The sequence below is a fragment of the Galeopterus variegatus genome, unplaced genomic scaffold (genome assembly GCF_000696425.1).
Source record: "Galeopterus variegatus unplaced genomic scaffold, G_variegatus-3.0.2 Scaffold7340, whole genome shotgun sequence".
Classification (NCBI taxonomy): domain Eukaryota; kingdom Metazoa; phylum Chordata; class Mammalia; order Dermoptera; family Cynocephalidae; genus Galeopterus; species Galeopterus variegatus.
In genome coordinates this window covers 85,575-97,478 of record NW_007733451.1, presented here as the reverse complement: position 1 = coordinate 97,478, position 11,904 = coordinate 85,575, and the positions used below count along the sequence as shown (strand labels likewise).

The 11,904-nt window shown below is 37.3% G+C and overlaps 2 protein-coding genes across 2 annotated transcripts; one reads left to right on the top strand and one right to left on the bottom strand.

Moving 5' to 3' along the window:
- The first annotated feature begins 2,218 nt into the window (after positions 1 to 2,218).
- LOC103607331 (olfactory receptor 51L1-like) lies at positions 2,219 to 3,169 on the top strand. The gene has a single exon (XM_008591847.1). It carries the CDS (start codon positions 2,219 to 2,221, stop codon positions 3,167 to 3,169), a length of 951 nt encoding a protein of 316 aa, XP_008590069.1.
- A 5,592-nt stretch (positions 3,170 to 8,761) lies between these two features.
- On the bottom strand, positions 8,762 to 9,736 carry LOC103607330 (olfactory receptor 51Q1). Its single transcript, XM_008591846.1, has one exon. It carries the CDS (start codon positions 9,734 to 9,736, stop codon positions 8,762 to 8,764), a length of 975 nt encoding a protein of 324 aa, XP_008590068.1.
- Between the last annotated feature and the right edge of the window lie 2,168 nt (positions 9,737 to 11,904).

The following is an 11,904-nucleotide window of genomic DNA, read 5'->3' as shown; positions in this document are numbered from 1 at the left end:
AATGTTTATGTTGCAGGTCAGGAATGTGGTGGAAATGTTGTCTAAAAAAGGGGAGGGGCGGGGTGGGGAAAGACTAAGAGAGTGCTTGCAAGTCTCATTTTAGTCTAAAAGACTGTGAATGTAAAGTGAATGGAATGTTATAAAATGAGTCTGAGGTAACTGTTAACATTGTATTCACCTCAGGAGCTTTAAAACATATTGATAATTGGATACTACATACAGCGATTCTAATTTAATTGGTATGGGATGTTACCTGGGCACTGGGATTTTTAAGTTCCAGGTGATTCAAATGTCTAGCCAAGGTTGAGAACCACTGATCTATAAAACAGACCCAAGAGAGATTTATGGATGAGGTATAAGGAATCATACTTCACCTGTAAGGGATGTTAATTTTGAAGAAAGCACAGAGACAAAATGTATGGGGTTTCAGCAGGGCCAGTGCAGGAAAAGTGAAGAAAGTAAGAGAATACATGCTCTGGGACCATCTTCATGATCACAGTGTCCTTGTTTCCATGGTCATAGCTCTTTGTATTCCCCTGGGTATACATTCCCCCAATTGTTCATCCATTCCGGCAGAGTATTCTTATTAAACTCTTTAGATGCATAGACAATTTCACATCAACAGTGGATAACCACAGGGTGAAGAGTTGATACAGAATTAGTGATTCATACATTTGATCTCTGATAATTGGAGGTAATTCGGCTTTTATACCAATTGTGACTGCATCTTCCTACTTTCCTGTCTTTTAAAATTTAGTTTGCAAATTTAACATGTTACATTACATTTATTCTGTTACATTGCATTATGTTATGTTACATTCCATGTTCATTACATTCCATAGTATTTTCACCTTCTGATTGGGGTTTAGCTATTTGTCTGATCTCTTGGCCACTGATGACATCCTTTATCTCTACATCTCTGATCTCTCCATGGACTTTAGGTTAGATCTGTTCCTTTTGAAGTCCCTACATCTTTGATAACCTTTCTAAAGTCAGTTTTTAAACTCAGAGGTCACTTGTGTTTTGGTATAATTCTCACCTGGATTGTCCACATCCTTCATCACCCATCTAAAGCCACAATCTCATTTTCATTCAAAAAGTTTTTCCCTCCTTGGAATGGAGTGGAGACCCATGGGGATTACTACTTTTCCAGGTGTCCTTGTCTTCTCAAATCCACATTGACAGAACTAAAACTTAATTCTTTCTGATGACTCCAACCTAGATCAGACTGGAGTTTATTCTCGTCTCCACAGTGAAATTGGAAACATTACGAGAACAGTCTGTGGATCTAAACTATAATCTAGGCTCTGGAGAAATTGACTCTTAAACTTTGGGTGTGTCACTCACTCTTCCTATCTGGGTTTTAGTGTCCCTCTAACAATTAAATAGTTTATATTTATTCAGTATTTTATATGCCATGAAATATCTTGTTTGCTCTTACAAAAACTCTATGAGGCAGGTATATTTTTATCCTCAATTTACAGATGGAGACACTGAGGCTTAGAGAGGTTAAATTACCTTGCACAAGATTAAACTGAGAGTAAACTGTCAATGGGATTCAAACTAAAGTCTTCCAGAATTCATTTGCAGAACTCTAAAACATTGAACATACGATAATAATTTTCTGATTTTTCCTTATATTAACTGAGAGTAAACTGTCAATGGGATTCAAACTAAAGTCTTCCAGAATTCATTTGCAGAACTGTAAAACTTTGAACATACGATAATAATTTTCTGATTTTTCCTTATATCCACACAAGAGAATAGTATTATTATCTTTATTTTACAAGTTAAAAAAGAAACAAGTAAATAAACAGAACGACATAAAACAAATTTTGGATGAAAGTGTAAATAAGTTTCCCACATCACACATCTAGTAACTGGCTGAATATGGATTTTGACACAAGTCTGATTTATTCCAAAGTTTCTGCTCCTAATGTTTAAGTTATGCTGTCTCTCACAAGATTGAGCAGTCTCAAATGTATCTCCTTTACATGTCACATTTTAGGATTCTGGAACTCAGGAGAACAGGAGGAGTGAATAGAGTGTCTATTACATTTTTACTCAGGACGATGTAAATGATTCCGACTCCCCTGCTGCTCCCCAACTCCTTTCTTCATCCTTTGAGGTGGGCTGCTACGGCAGAAGACCCAACAGGTGGGAGCTAACTTCAGTTATTTCAAATCGCAGGTGAAGACCGATCTCTGCCATTGGTGGCATGGAAGCTGTGAGCAATGAAAGTCTCAGCCTCCTGTCCGTCTTCCTAACTGGCATCCCAGGACTGGAGGCCCAACATGGCTGGCTTTCCATTCCCTTCTTCACTATGTATGTCATGGCCATCGTGGGTAATAGCCTAATCATGGCAGCGATTCAGGCGAGCTCTGCCCTACATGAGCCCATGTACCTGTTCATCTCCATGTTGGCCGTCACTGAGGTGGGTGTCTCTGTGTCTACACTGCCTACTGTTATGGGCATTCTTTGGTTTGATGCCCGCAGCGTTGACTTGGATGGCTGCCTAGCCCAGATGTTCTTCATTCACACCTTCTCCTGCATGGAGTCAGGGGTCCTGTTAGCCATGAGTTTTGACCGCTTCATAGCCATCTACAACCCGCTGCGCTATACAGCCATCCTCACCCTGCCCCGGATCATCTCCATGGGACTGGGCATTACACTAAAGAGCATGGCACTCATGGCACCACTTCCAGTCCTCTTGAGGCAACTGCCCTATTGTCACATTAACATCCTCTCCCACTCCTACTGCCTCCATTCAGACCTGATCCAGCTGCCTTGTGCTGATACTAAGTTCAACAGCATTCTGGGCCTGGCTATTGTTCTAGCCACTTTTGGGCTGGACTCACTACTCATCATGGTCTCTTATGTGCTGATCCTTTACACAGTGTTGGGCATTGCTTCTGGGGAGGGGCAGTGGAAGGCCCTCAACACATGTGTGTCACATATCTGTGCAGTGCTTGTGTACTATGTGCCTATGATTGGTGTATCTGTGATGCATCGTGCTGCCAAGCATGTGTCACCCATGGTCCACACATTCATGTCTAGCATCTACCTCTTTGTGCCTCCTGTGCTCAACCCCATCATCTACAGCATTAAGACCCAGCCAATTCAACAGGGAATAGTCAACTTGTTCTCCTGCAAGAGGGAATTGCTCTGAATCACTCCAAAGGGGCAGGGACTATCATTCTGTCTATAATCTCTGATTGTGTTTCTGCTATGAGCAAAGCTCTACACTAGGCATTTTGAGGAAGAATAGGAATGAGAAATTCAAAGTGTTGTCACAGGCTTGCATGTGACCACAAGAGTTATTTCTAAGCCCTTTCCATTTCACACTTTACTGATATACATGTGTCTCTGCATGTGCACATGTGCATACCTTTCTTTTCTAACCTGATGTGATAAGTGCAAGGCAGAAATAAGTAATTTTCCTTTTCCTCATTACCTGAAATCTTTTAAAAAACAGCCTGATAAATAGTAAGTTAACAGTAAAGGCTTTAGACTTAATTATATTTGAATTCAAATAAAACAAATTTCCACTTTTATGGGTTAGGTAGGAATTAAGAATATCCCTCAGTAAGGACAGATCATCCTAGGAACATGCCTTTGACTAAAGTGAACAGTCCTTTCTAGTGTGTGGCAAATTTTCAAGGTTACAACTGTTTTCTTCAGCATCATTATTAATAGCACCCTCTTTCAGCCTCAAAAATGTCCTCGTTTAAACAATCAATTGTATGATCTACCTACGAAGCAACTTTTTGTTACATAAAAAAAACAAACTCTCCCCACAACTAACCATCCAATGGTCTTCATACCCAGAATTTATATACCATGAGACTCTGTGGATTAAGATCAGACTACATGACCTCAACTGAGGCAAAAGTGACATATGCACAACCTCACAATGCCAAGGCTACAGATCCTAAGACTCCCAGCAAAAGCAATGAATTTTGCTTTAGTGGAATCCCAGGTTCTATTTTTAAATGAACAACAATTTAGATAAACACAGTTCCTGGATATCCCTTTTTCTCCTTTCCTCCCTTCCCTTCAGCCATCAGTGGCCTCACCATGCCACGTGGGGGATACATTCTTGTCTGTTCCTTGTTCACACCCCTCCTTCAGCCTCCTAAGTATGGATTTAGTCGGTCCTGCCAGATTCTGCCTGCGGTTGCCTATGGTTTCCTGAAAACCTTTTTCTAATGGGAAAGAGCATCCTCTCATCTCCTAAACAACACTGTCTTTGTGTCGAGTGGATTGACAGGCCTGTGCTGGTTGATCAGTAACTAGTGTCAGGCTTTGAGCCACATTCACTTCAGGGCCTCCAATTACAATCAGAATATTTTCTTCGCCATATGCTGGTGAGCTCACCCAGTGTCACCTTTACACAGTGACTCTTTTGATGTACTTAGTTTGTTTAGGACAGTGGTCGTCAAATGTTTACTTATGTACTCTATAAAATAAAGAACAAAAAAACTATATACTTTTTCAAGCACTTTCATGTTGATATCTAAAATTAGTGTTATAAATTTATTGTAGAGCATGTATTTTGGAATAGACAGTTTTGTAAATATAGTCACTTTAAAATAAATTTTTATATCACATCTTTAAATATCCAATGGAATCTAAATGTATACTGTTTTGATACCTGACTTCATAAATCTAAAAATACATGAACATGTTCTTTAACAGATAATTTACAACAGTACCTTTTTCCTCTAATTAAAAATTTTATTATAATTTACCTCCACCAAAGACTATTGTGCATGTAATATATTTTTGTTGGGAACTATTTCAGTGATCACTCTAATTCTTTGCAACAAAAATATGTATGTACATTTAAGTTTGATGTTTAAAAATTGATGTCATAAAGCACTGTTTAAAAAAATTTCTAAGTTATTTTTTCAATACTTCTTAGTACATAATTGTTCAAATATTAGAATAATATGATTTTTATATATTAAAATTAAAAATTGATTAGAAATTAATCTGTTAGTGAGGTGCATGGGCTTTTTCTTGAATCTAAAAATAAATATCATTTATTAATAGAACGAGACATAGTTCAGCATGAATTCAGTTCCTATTCATTTTCTTTCTTTACTGTAAATGTTAATACTGAAAAGTCTGACAACATAAATAAGATGTTATTAGAACTGTTTTATAAGAGCCCAGTGGTGCCATTGTTTATAAAACACCTTTGAAATTAGATAACAAAAAACACATAATGATCTATTATCAAAAATGTCTTAATGACCTAATAAGTGATAGTTCCATTAGGTCTCTCTTTACTTTTATTTAAAGCAATAAAGTTGGTACCATTTGTTTTCTGCTGGAGTGTGTTATCCAGCCAGCAGTGTCATTTACTTTATTCAAATCCATGCCAATATTGTCAGTAGGCCTTTTGTTTCTTATCTCAGAAGTGTTTGCATGTCAGAATATTGCATTTTTGAAAGACTTGAGATAGCTTTGAGAGTTCTGGTTCTTCTTTTCATTTCTCTTCTTTTCTTGTCTCTTTTATTTTCCTTTCCTTTCCTCTTTCTTTCTTTCACTGAGAAAAGTGATATTGGGAAAATGAAGGAAAAAATGGTTTCACAGAGGACACAGTAAAACCAGGTACATTCTTAGACAAAGCAATTTAAGTAAAGAGATTTCCTCTTTCTTTCTTTCACTGAGAAAAGTGATATTGGGAAAATGAAGGAAAAAATGGTTTAACAGAGGATACAGTAAAACCAGGTACATTCTTAGACAAAGCAATTTAAGTAAAGAGTGTACTTGGACATTGAATATTTATAAATGCATTCTCTTAAAACTATTTGTCCTCAGGTACTTACAGGAATGTCTTCTCAGAATAATTGTATATATTTATAGGGTACAATGTGATGTTTTGATACATGGATACAATGTCTAATGATCAAATAAATTCTGTTAATGTACAGTGGACCCAGAAATCTACGATTAACAATGATTTATGACATGTTATCAAACAACTAAAAGAGAAGAGAATGTTCATGTTACAAAGAAATGTTCTACCTTTGCGATGATGAAATTGTTAATTACCTTGATTAGATCATTACACATTATATACATGTAATGAAATATAACTCTGTACCACAAAAATATGTACAATCAATCTGTTTCAATAAGAAGTTAATTAAAAACAGATACCAGGTTATAAATCTATAATCATAGAGATGAACTAGTGAGGATACTAATAATGAGATATAAACTTCATGTAAAATATTTTAACATTTTTTTAAATAAATGCAGAAAGACTCTATGAGTCTTCTAGTTCACTTAGTATTCTTGGTAAGGGCAAATCCTTAGACAAATTAGACTAGTTTGGCATTTTAAAAAAAACTGTTTGAAGTCCCCCCCCCATAATATTCCAGTATGAAATATAACACTAAAATAGCATTTTAATTTGTTTAAGTCTTAGGATCTTTTATTTTTTATTGAAAATCTAATAATATTGACCTTCAATATTTCCTATACTGGCTTTATTTGTTAAGAAAGTTAAAATTGTTTCCAAATATATATTAATTTAAACATATTTAAGTTTATGTGAATGAATGTGCTTGCTGCTACTGGGTTATCACTGCTTCTAGGCACTCTTAGCTTACAAACCAAGGAAAGATATGTCTACACATTAACCTGTGCATATACAAATATCCATAGATATTTCTGTATTTAACTATCTGCATCTATATTAAGCTATAATGACTTCATACTGATGTTTCCAAGTCTAATTTATGATTCATTCAATCCTTTTCCACTGTGTGTCTGTAACCTCCCCCTGTGACCATGAGAAACCTGGCTCTCACCATCTGCCATCGCTTTACTTGATCATTCAATTTCTGTACACATGTACAGGGTTGCAGAATTGTAAATCCACACCCCGCTGAGAAACTGCTTCATCAACTAGAGTACAGTGCTTATTTTACCTTCTTTTGCCTTTGGTTTTCCAGATTCCACCCATTTCCAAAGTTACTTAGGTGAGCAAAATTTTTTGCCACCTATTTCAGAAAGGTGGTTTCATAGAGTTGTAATAGAGTTAGATTTTTTTGTCACATTCTGCATTCCATCCTGGGATCCTGTAAGGTCCTAAATAATTTTTAAAAATTAACATGCATTAATTTCACTCTGTGCTGCTGTAATGTTCTATGGATTTTAGTAAACACATATTGTCATGTGTGCACATAGCGGTATTACAGAATAATTCCATCACCCTAAAAAAATCTTCTGTGCTTCACATATTCAACATCTACTCCCCCTAAAACTTTGGCTACCACTGATCAGTGTACTCTCTGCATAGTTTTGTCTTTTCCAGACTTTTATTTAAATGGAGTCATGCATTTTGTTAATCTTTTAAGACAGTATTTTTTTCCCTTAATAAAATGAATTTGGCATTCATCCACGTTTTTTGTATAGCTTAATAAGAGGGTTCGGATCCCACATACGGACCGGTTCCCGCTCACTGGCTGAGTGAGGAGTGGGAGCAACACCGAGGGTTATGATCCCATTGCCAGTACCCGGTCTGGTACGGGGGCAACACTGAGGGTTGCGATCCGTTGCCGGACACAGAAAAAGACACAAAAAAAAATAATAAAAAAATAAGGAGCTGTGACCAAAATTATGGCTGCCCCTTCAACCTGATATTTCTGAGACAGCCTATCTAATTTCCACAACTTATGTTTTTTTTATTGTTAAGGCCATAGCTCTTCTGCTAGAACTTTTGCTAATACAAAATCCATAATTCCAAAGGAAATCTGCCCTTAAGAAGTGGAGTTGCATTAAGGACATTAAGACAGAAAAGAGTCTGTTCTTACCAGAAAAATGAGTTCTTCCCACAAGTATTACCTTATTCGAAGTTTGAATTCTTAATAGCATGGACCTCTAGTAAGGTAGGAGCCTTGTTGTAGCTATGGGGACCCTACCACTCCATCCTAATTTTAGGCTCCTTGTATGTGTTCACTTGGTCTGCTGAAATTATGCTGGATGTTCATTTGATAAATCTGACTGCCTGAGAAACATGATCTGCATCCATCCTCCCTCATAGTCTTACCATTCTTTTGCAAGGGCAAGTCAGAGAGCATACCTACACAGCACAGTGATCCAGGACTTAGGAGCTAGAGTTGACTTGAATGCCTAAATGGAGCTGCTTATGAGAATGGGTGGTAGAAGAAACAACTAAGGATTTCCTTTAAACCCCACTAACCAAGCCCACAAAAGAGAAGAATATCCAGAACAAAGAACAAAGTTTAGACCCACTTTTACTTAGTCAATGAGTGAGTCAATGAGCTGTCATTGGAGTAGCTGTTAAAACGTGCCAGAAGTTTCCTTGATTTTATTTTTTAATTGACACATTATATTTGTATGTATTTATAGAGTACAGAGTAATATTTTGATATATGTATACACTTTGTGATGATCAAATTAGATTAATTAGCATATCCATCACTGTAAGCATTTATCATTTCTTTGTGATGAGAACACTTGAATTCCTCTCTACTAGTCATCCGAAAATACGCAATATATTACTGTTAATCTGTCAACTGAAATTCACATCTCTTTTGTTTTGACTCATTGTTGGTAGCTGAGCTCAGCCAGGTATATTCTGCTAACAGCCAAAAACATGTCATACTGCCTTAACAATATTATTTGTCTTCATTTTACATTCCTTATTTCCCAATTCTGACTATACTCTCCCCTTAAGCCTATGATTTTTACTTGTGAGTAATTTAACAAATTCATTCTCTCATCTTGAATGCATATTTTGGAGGGAAAGGAGATGAAGGATTCCCTGGCGAATCTGCTTGGTCTTTGCACTGTAAATAATGGGGTTCATCACGGGAGGTGCCAGCAGGTAGACATTGGACATGATAACATGGACCAGTGGAGAGGCATTCTTAGCAAAGCGGTGAGTCATAGATACACCAACCATGGGGACATACAGAACCAGAACAGCAAGAATGTGACACAGACAGTTATTGAGGGCATGGAGCCGCTCAGTCCAGGTGGCTGTGCCCAGGATATTTTTCAGGATGAGCGTATAGGAGAGCAAAATGAGAAGAGGGTCCATTACAGTAATGAGCAAGACCAGAGCAAATCCATACCAGCTGTTGACCCGGATGTCTGCACAGACCAGGCGAATCATATCCTGGTGGAGGCAGTAGGAGTGAGAGAGAAGGTGGGAGCAGCAGAAGGGCAGGCGCTTGAGTAGGAAAAGCGAGGGAAGAACAGCCAGAACACAGCGGCAAATGATGGCAAACCCAATTCTACCAATAACTTCATTGGTGAGGATGGAGGCATAATGGAGAGGGCGGCAGATGGCCACATAGCGGTCGAAGGACATGGCCAATAACACAGAAGACTCCATAAAGGAGAATCCATGGAGGAAGAAGAACTGGGCGAAACAGGCCTCAAAGCTGATCTCCCGAATGTTGAACCAGAGAAGCTGCATGACTGTGGGCAGGGTGGTGAGGGTAAGCCCCAGGTCAGTCAGGGCCAGCATGGAGAGAAACAGGTACATGGGCTGGTGGAAGGAGGGCTCTGTGCGGATGACAGTGAGGATGGTGGCGTTGCCCACAATGGAGATGGTGTAGAGACAGCAGAAGGGAATGGAGACCCAGATGTGCGAGGCCTCAAATCCAGGGATGCCAGTGAGGATAAAGTAGAAAGGATCTTGAGTGGTGTTAGTTACCTTGGATATGACTGATGAATGTGGCTTCATATTCAGGATCTTTACTTAGGGAGAGCCAGAAACATTTGAAATAATCTCTGTCTTTGCTCCAGTTGATACAAATGCTATGCAGATAAAGGTTCAGAGTTGTTGAGGTTAACTGAGGCAAAGATTGTGAGTACCATGACTACCCTTTCTTAGCCTGACACTGCAGGTTACTCCCACACAACTAAGCTCCCCTTCACGACTGAATTTGGTTTAATTCATAGGCAACTATTTTAATTTTTTTCTCTCTATTTTCCCACTCTCATTCAGTTCTTAGAATCCTGAAATTGACTTTTCATCCAAATCTCACTACCGATATTATTCTCACAAAGGCTTGAAATGAACTCCACATTGCAAATGTAATGGCTAATACTTAGTCTTCATCTCTTTTGAGTTTTTGACATACAGTTTCTCCTTCTGAATTTCTCCTTTGACTTTTATAACAGCATTCTCATCTGTTCCACTTGTTCTAAATTCATTGCTCCTAATTTACTACTCATTTTTATTCACTGAGATCATTATTTCNTTGTTCTAAATTCATTGCTCCTAATTTACTACTCATTTTTATTCACTGAGATCATTATTTCTCTCAGTTCTTATTTTTAGTCTGTCTTTTATTCTCACTAATTGGTATCTCCTGATACCACAGATTCTATTTCTACAATATCAAAAAGTAACTGGAAGCAAAAGGCAGGGTACATAGGAAAGAAGTGAGAGTGAAAGGAGAAGAAGTCACAAGCCTGTTGTTACTGCAGCACAGGTGAGGACAGTCACATCTATTGAGTGCTGTCCATGTTCAGGCATTGTTCTAAGTGTGTTACCTGCATTAATTTTTCTTATCCTCTAGTAACAGGCATCATGCCTCCTTCTTTTCCCTGAAGATTCACAGAAGGGTCTTACCTGTGGTTTCTCCTGCTTGGTGGTGCCATCTCCACTTCATGTATCCTAATATTTCTCTACACAGTCCAGAGGGCTTTTGCAGATCTCTAGGCAGGTGGTGAGCAGGTGTGGCAGGCCCCTGCAGAATTACCTGAAATGACATATTGAGACCTGGGTCCCACTGGGAATTTTGCTCTGTCAGTGAGAGCCTTTGATGTCCCTGGTGTCCTCACAGAGCAATCTCTGTCTTTTTAGCTTATTAAATGTGATTTGAAACTGCATCCTTATACTTAGAATGTGCAATCTCTCAAGAATTAGTTCTGAAAAACCGTTTCTTTGTCCGCAGGCTGAAGCTGAAGCAGAGGAAGAGAGCTGCGAGGGAAAGGAATGTTGTACATGAAGTTCAAGGGATATTCTTCTTGCAGGGAACCTCTGGAAATACTGAGAAATTTTCTTATATGTTTATGTCACACATATAAAGTAAATGTAAAAAGGCATCAGAACAGAATTAGAAAAAAAATGACTATTTAGTTGATGATTCATCTCTTACTTTACTCAGAATTAAATTCCAAATGAATTAACTAAATGTAAATCAGTAACAAAAAATAAAATAGAGAAAACAATGCAAGTATTTAAATCTCTCACTGACAAGACTTTCTAAAACTTAGCAGCAAAAGACAAAAAACACAAAGGAGAAGAAAAGTAGATGTAAGCATAAATTTTTTTTCCTATGGCAGAAAAATAATAAAATTTAAAAGAAACTTTCAACAATATTTATACAAATACTATAAAATTGATTCATATTTTAAATGTTGAAATATTGGACATTTCAATATTTACCAATAAAATGTCATAAAAGGTTGATAGGAAAGTCTATGACAAGTTTACAACAAAAGAAGAAATACAACTACAAATAAAAAAAGAAATTGGACCCTTATCTTTCACATATATAAAAAAAATTAACTCAAAATAGATTAAAAACTTAAATGTAAGACATAAAACCATGAATGTTCTAGAAGAAAACATAGTGAAAATTCTTCAGGACATTAGGCAGGGCAAAGATTTTATAAAGAGGAACTCAAAAACACAGGCAACAAAAGCCAAAACAGACAAATGGTATTATATCAAACTAAAAGGCTTCTGCACAGAAAAGGAAACAATCAACAGATTGAAGAAACAATCTGCAGAATGGAGAAAATATATGCAAACTATGCATTCTCCAAGGGTTTAATATCTAGAATATATGAAGAACTCAAATAACTCAACAACAACAACAACACCAAAAAAAAAAAAAA

Coding starts and splice junctions, on each gene's coding strand:
- LOC103607331 (XM_008591847.1), top strand. CDS start 2,219: ATGGAAGCTGTGAGCAATGAAAGTCTCAGCCTCCTGTCCGTCTTCCTA.
- LOC103607330 (XM_008591846.1), bottom strand. CDS start 9,736: ATGAAGCCACATTCATCAGTCATATCCAAGGTAACTAACACCACTCAA.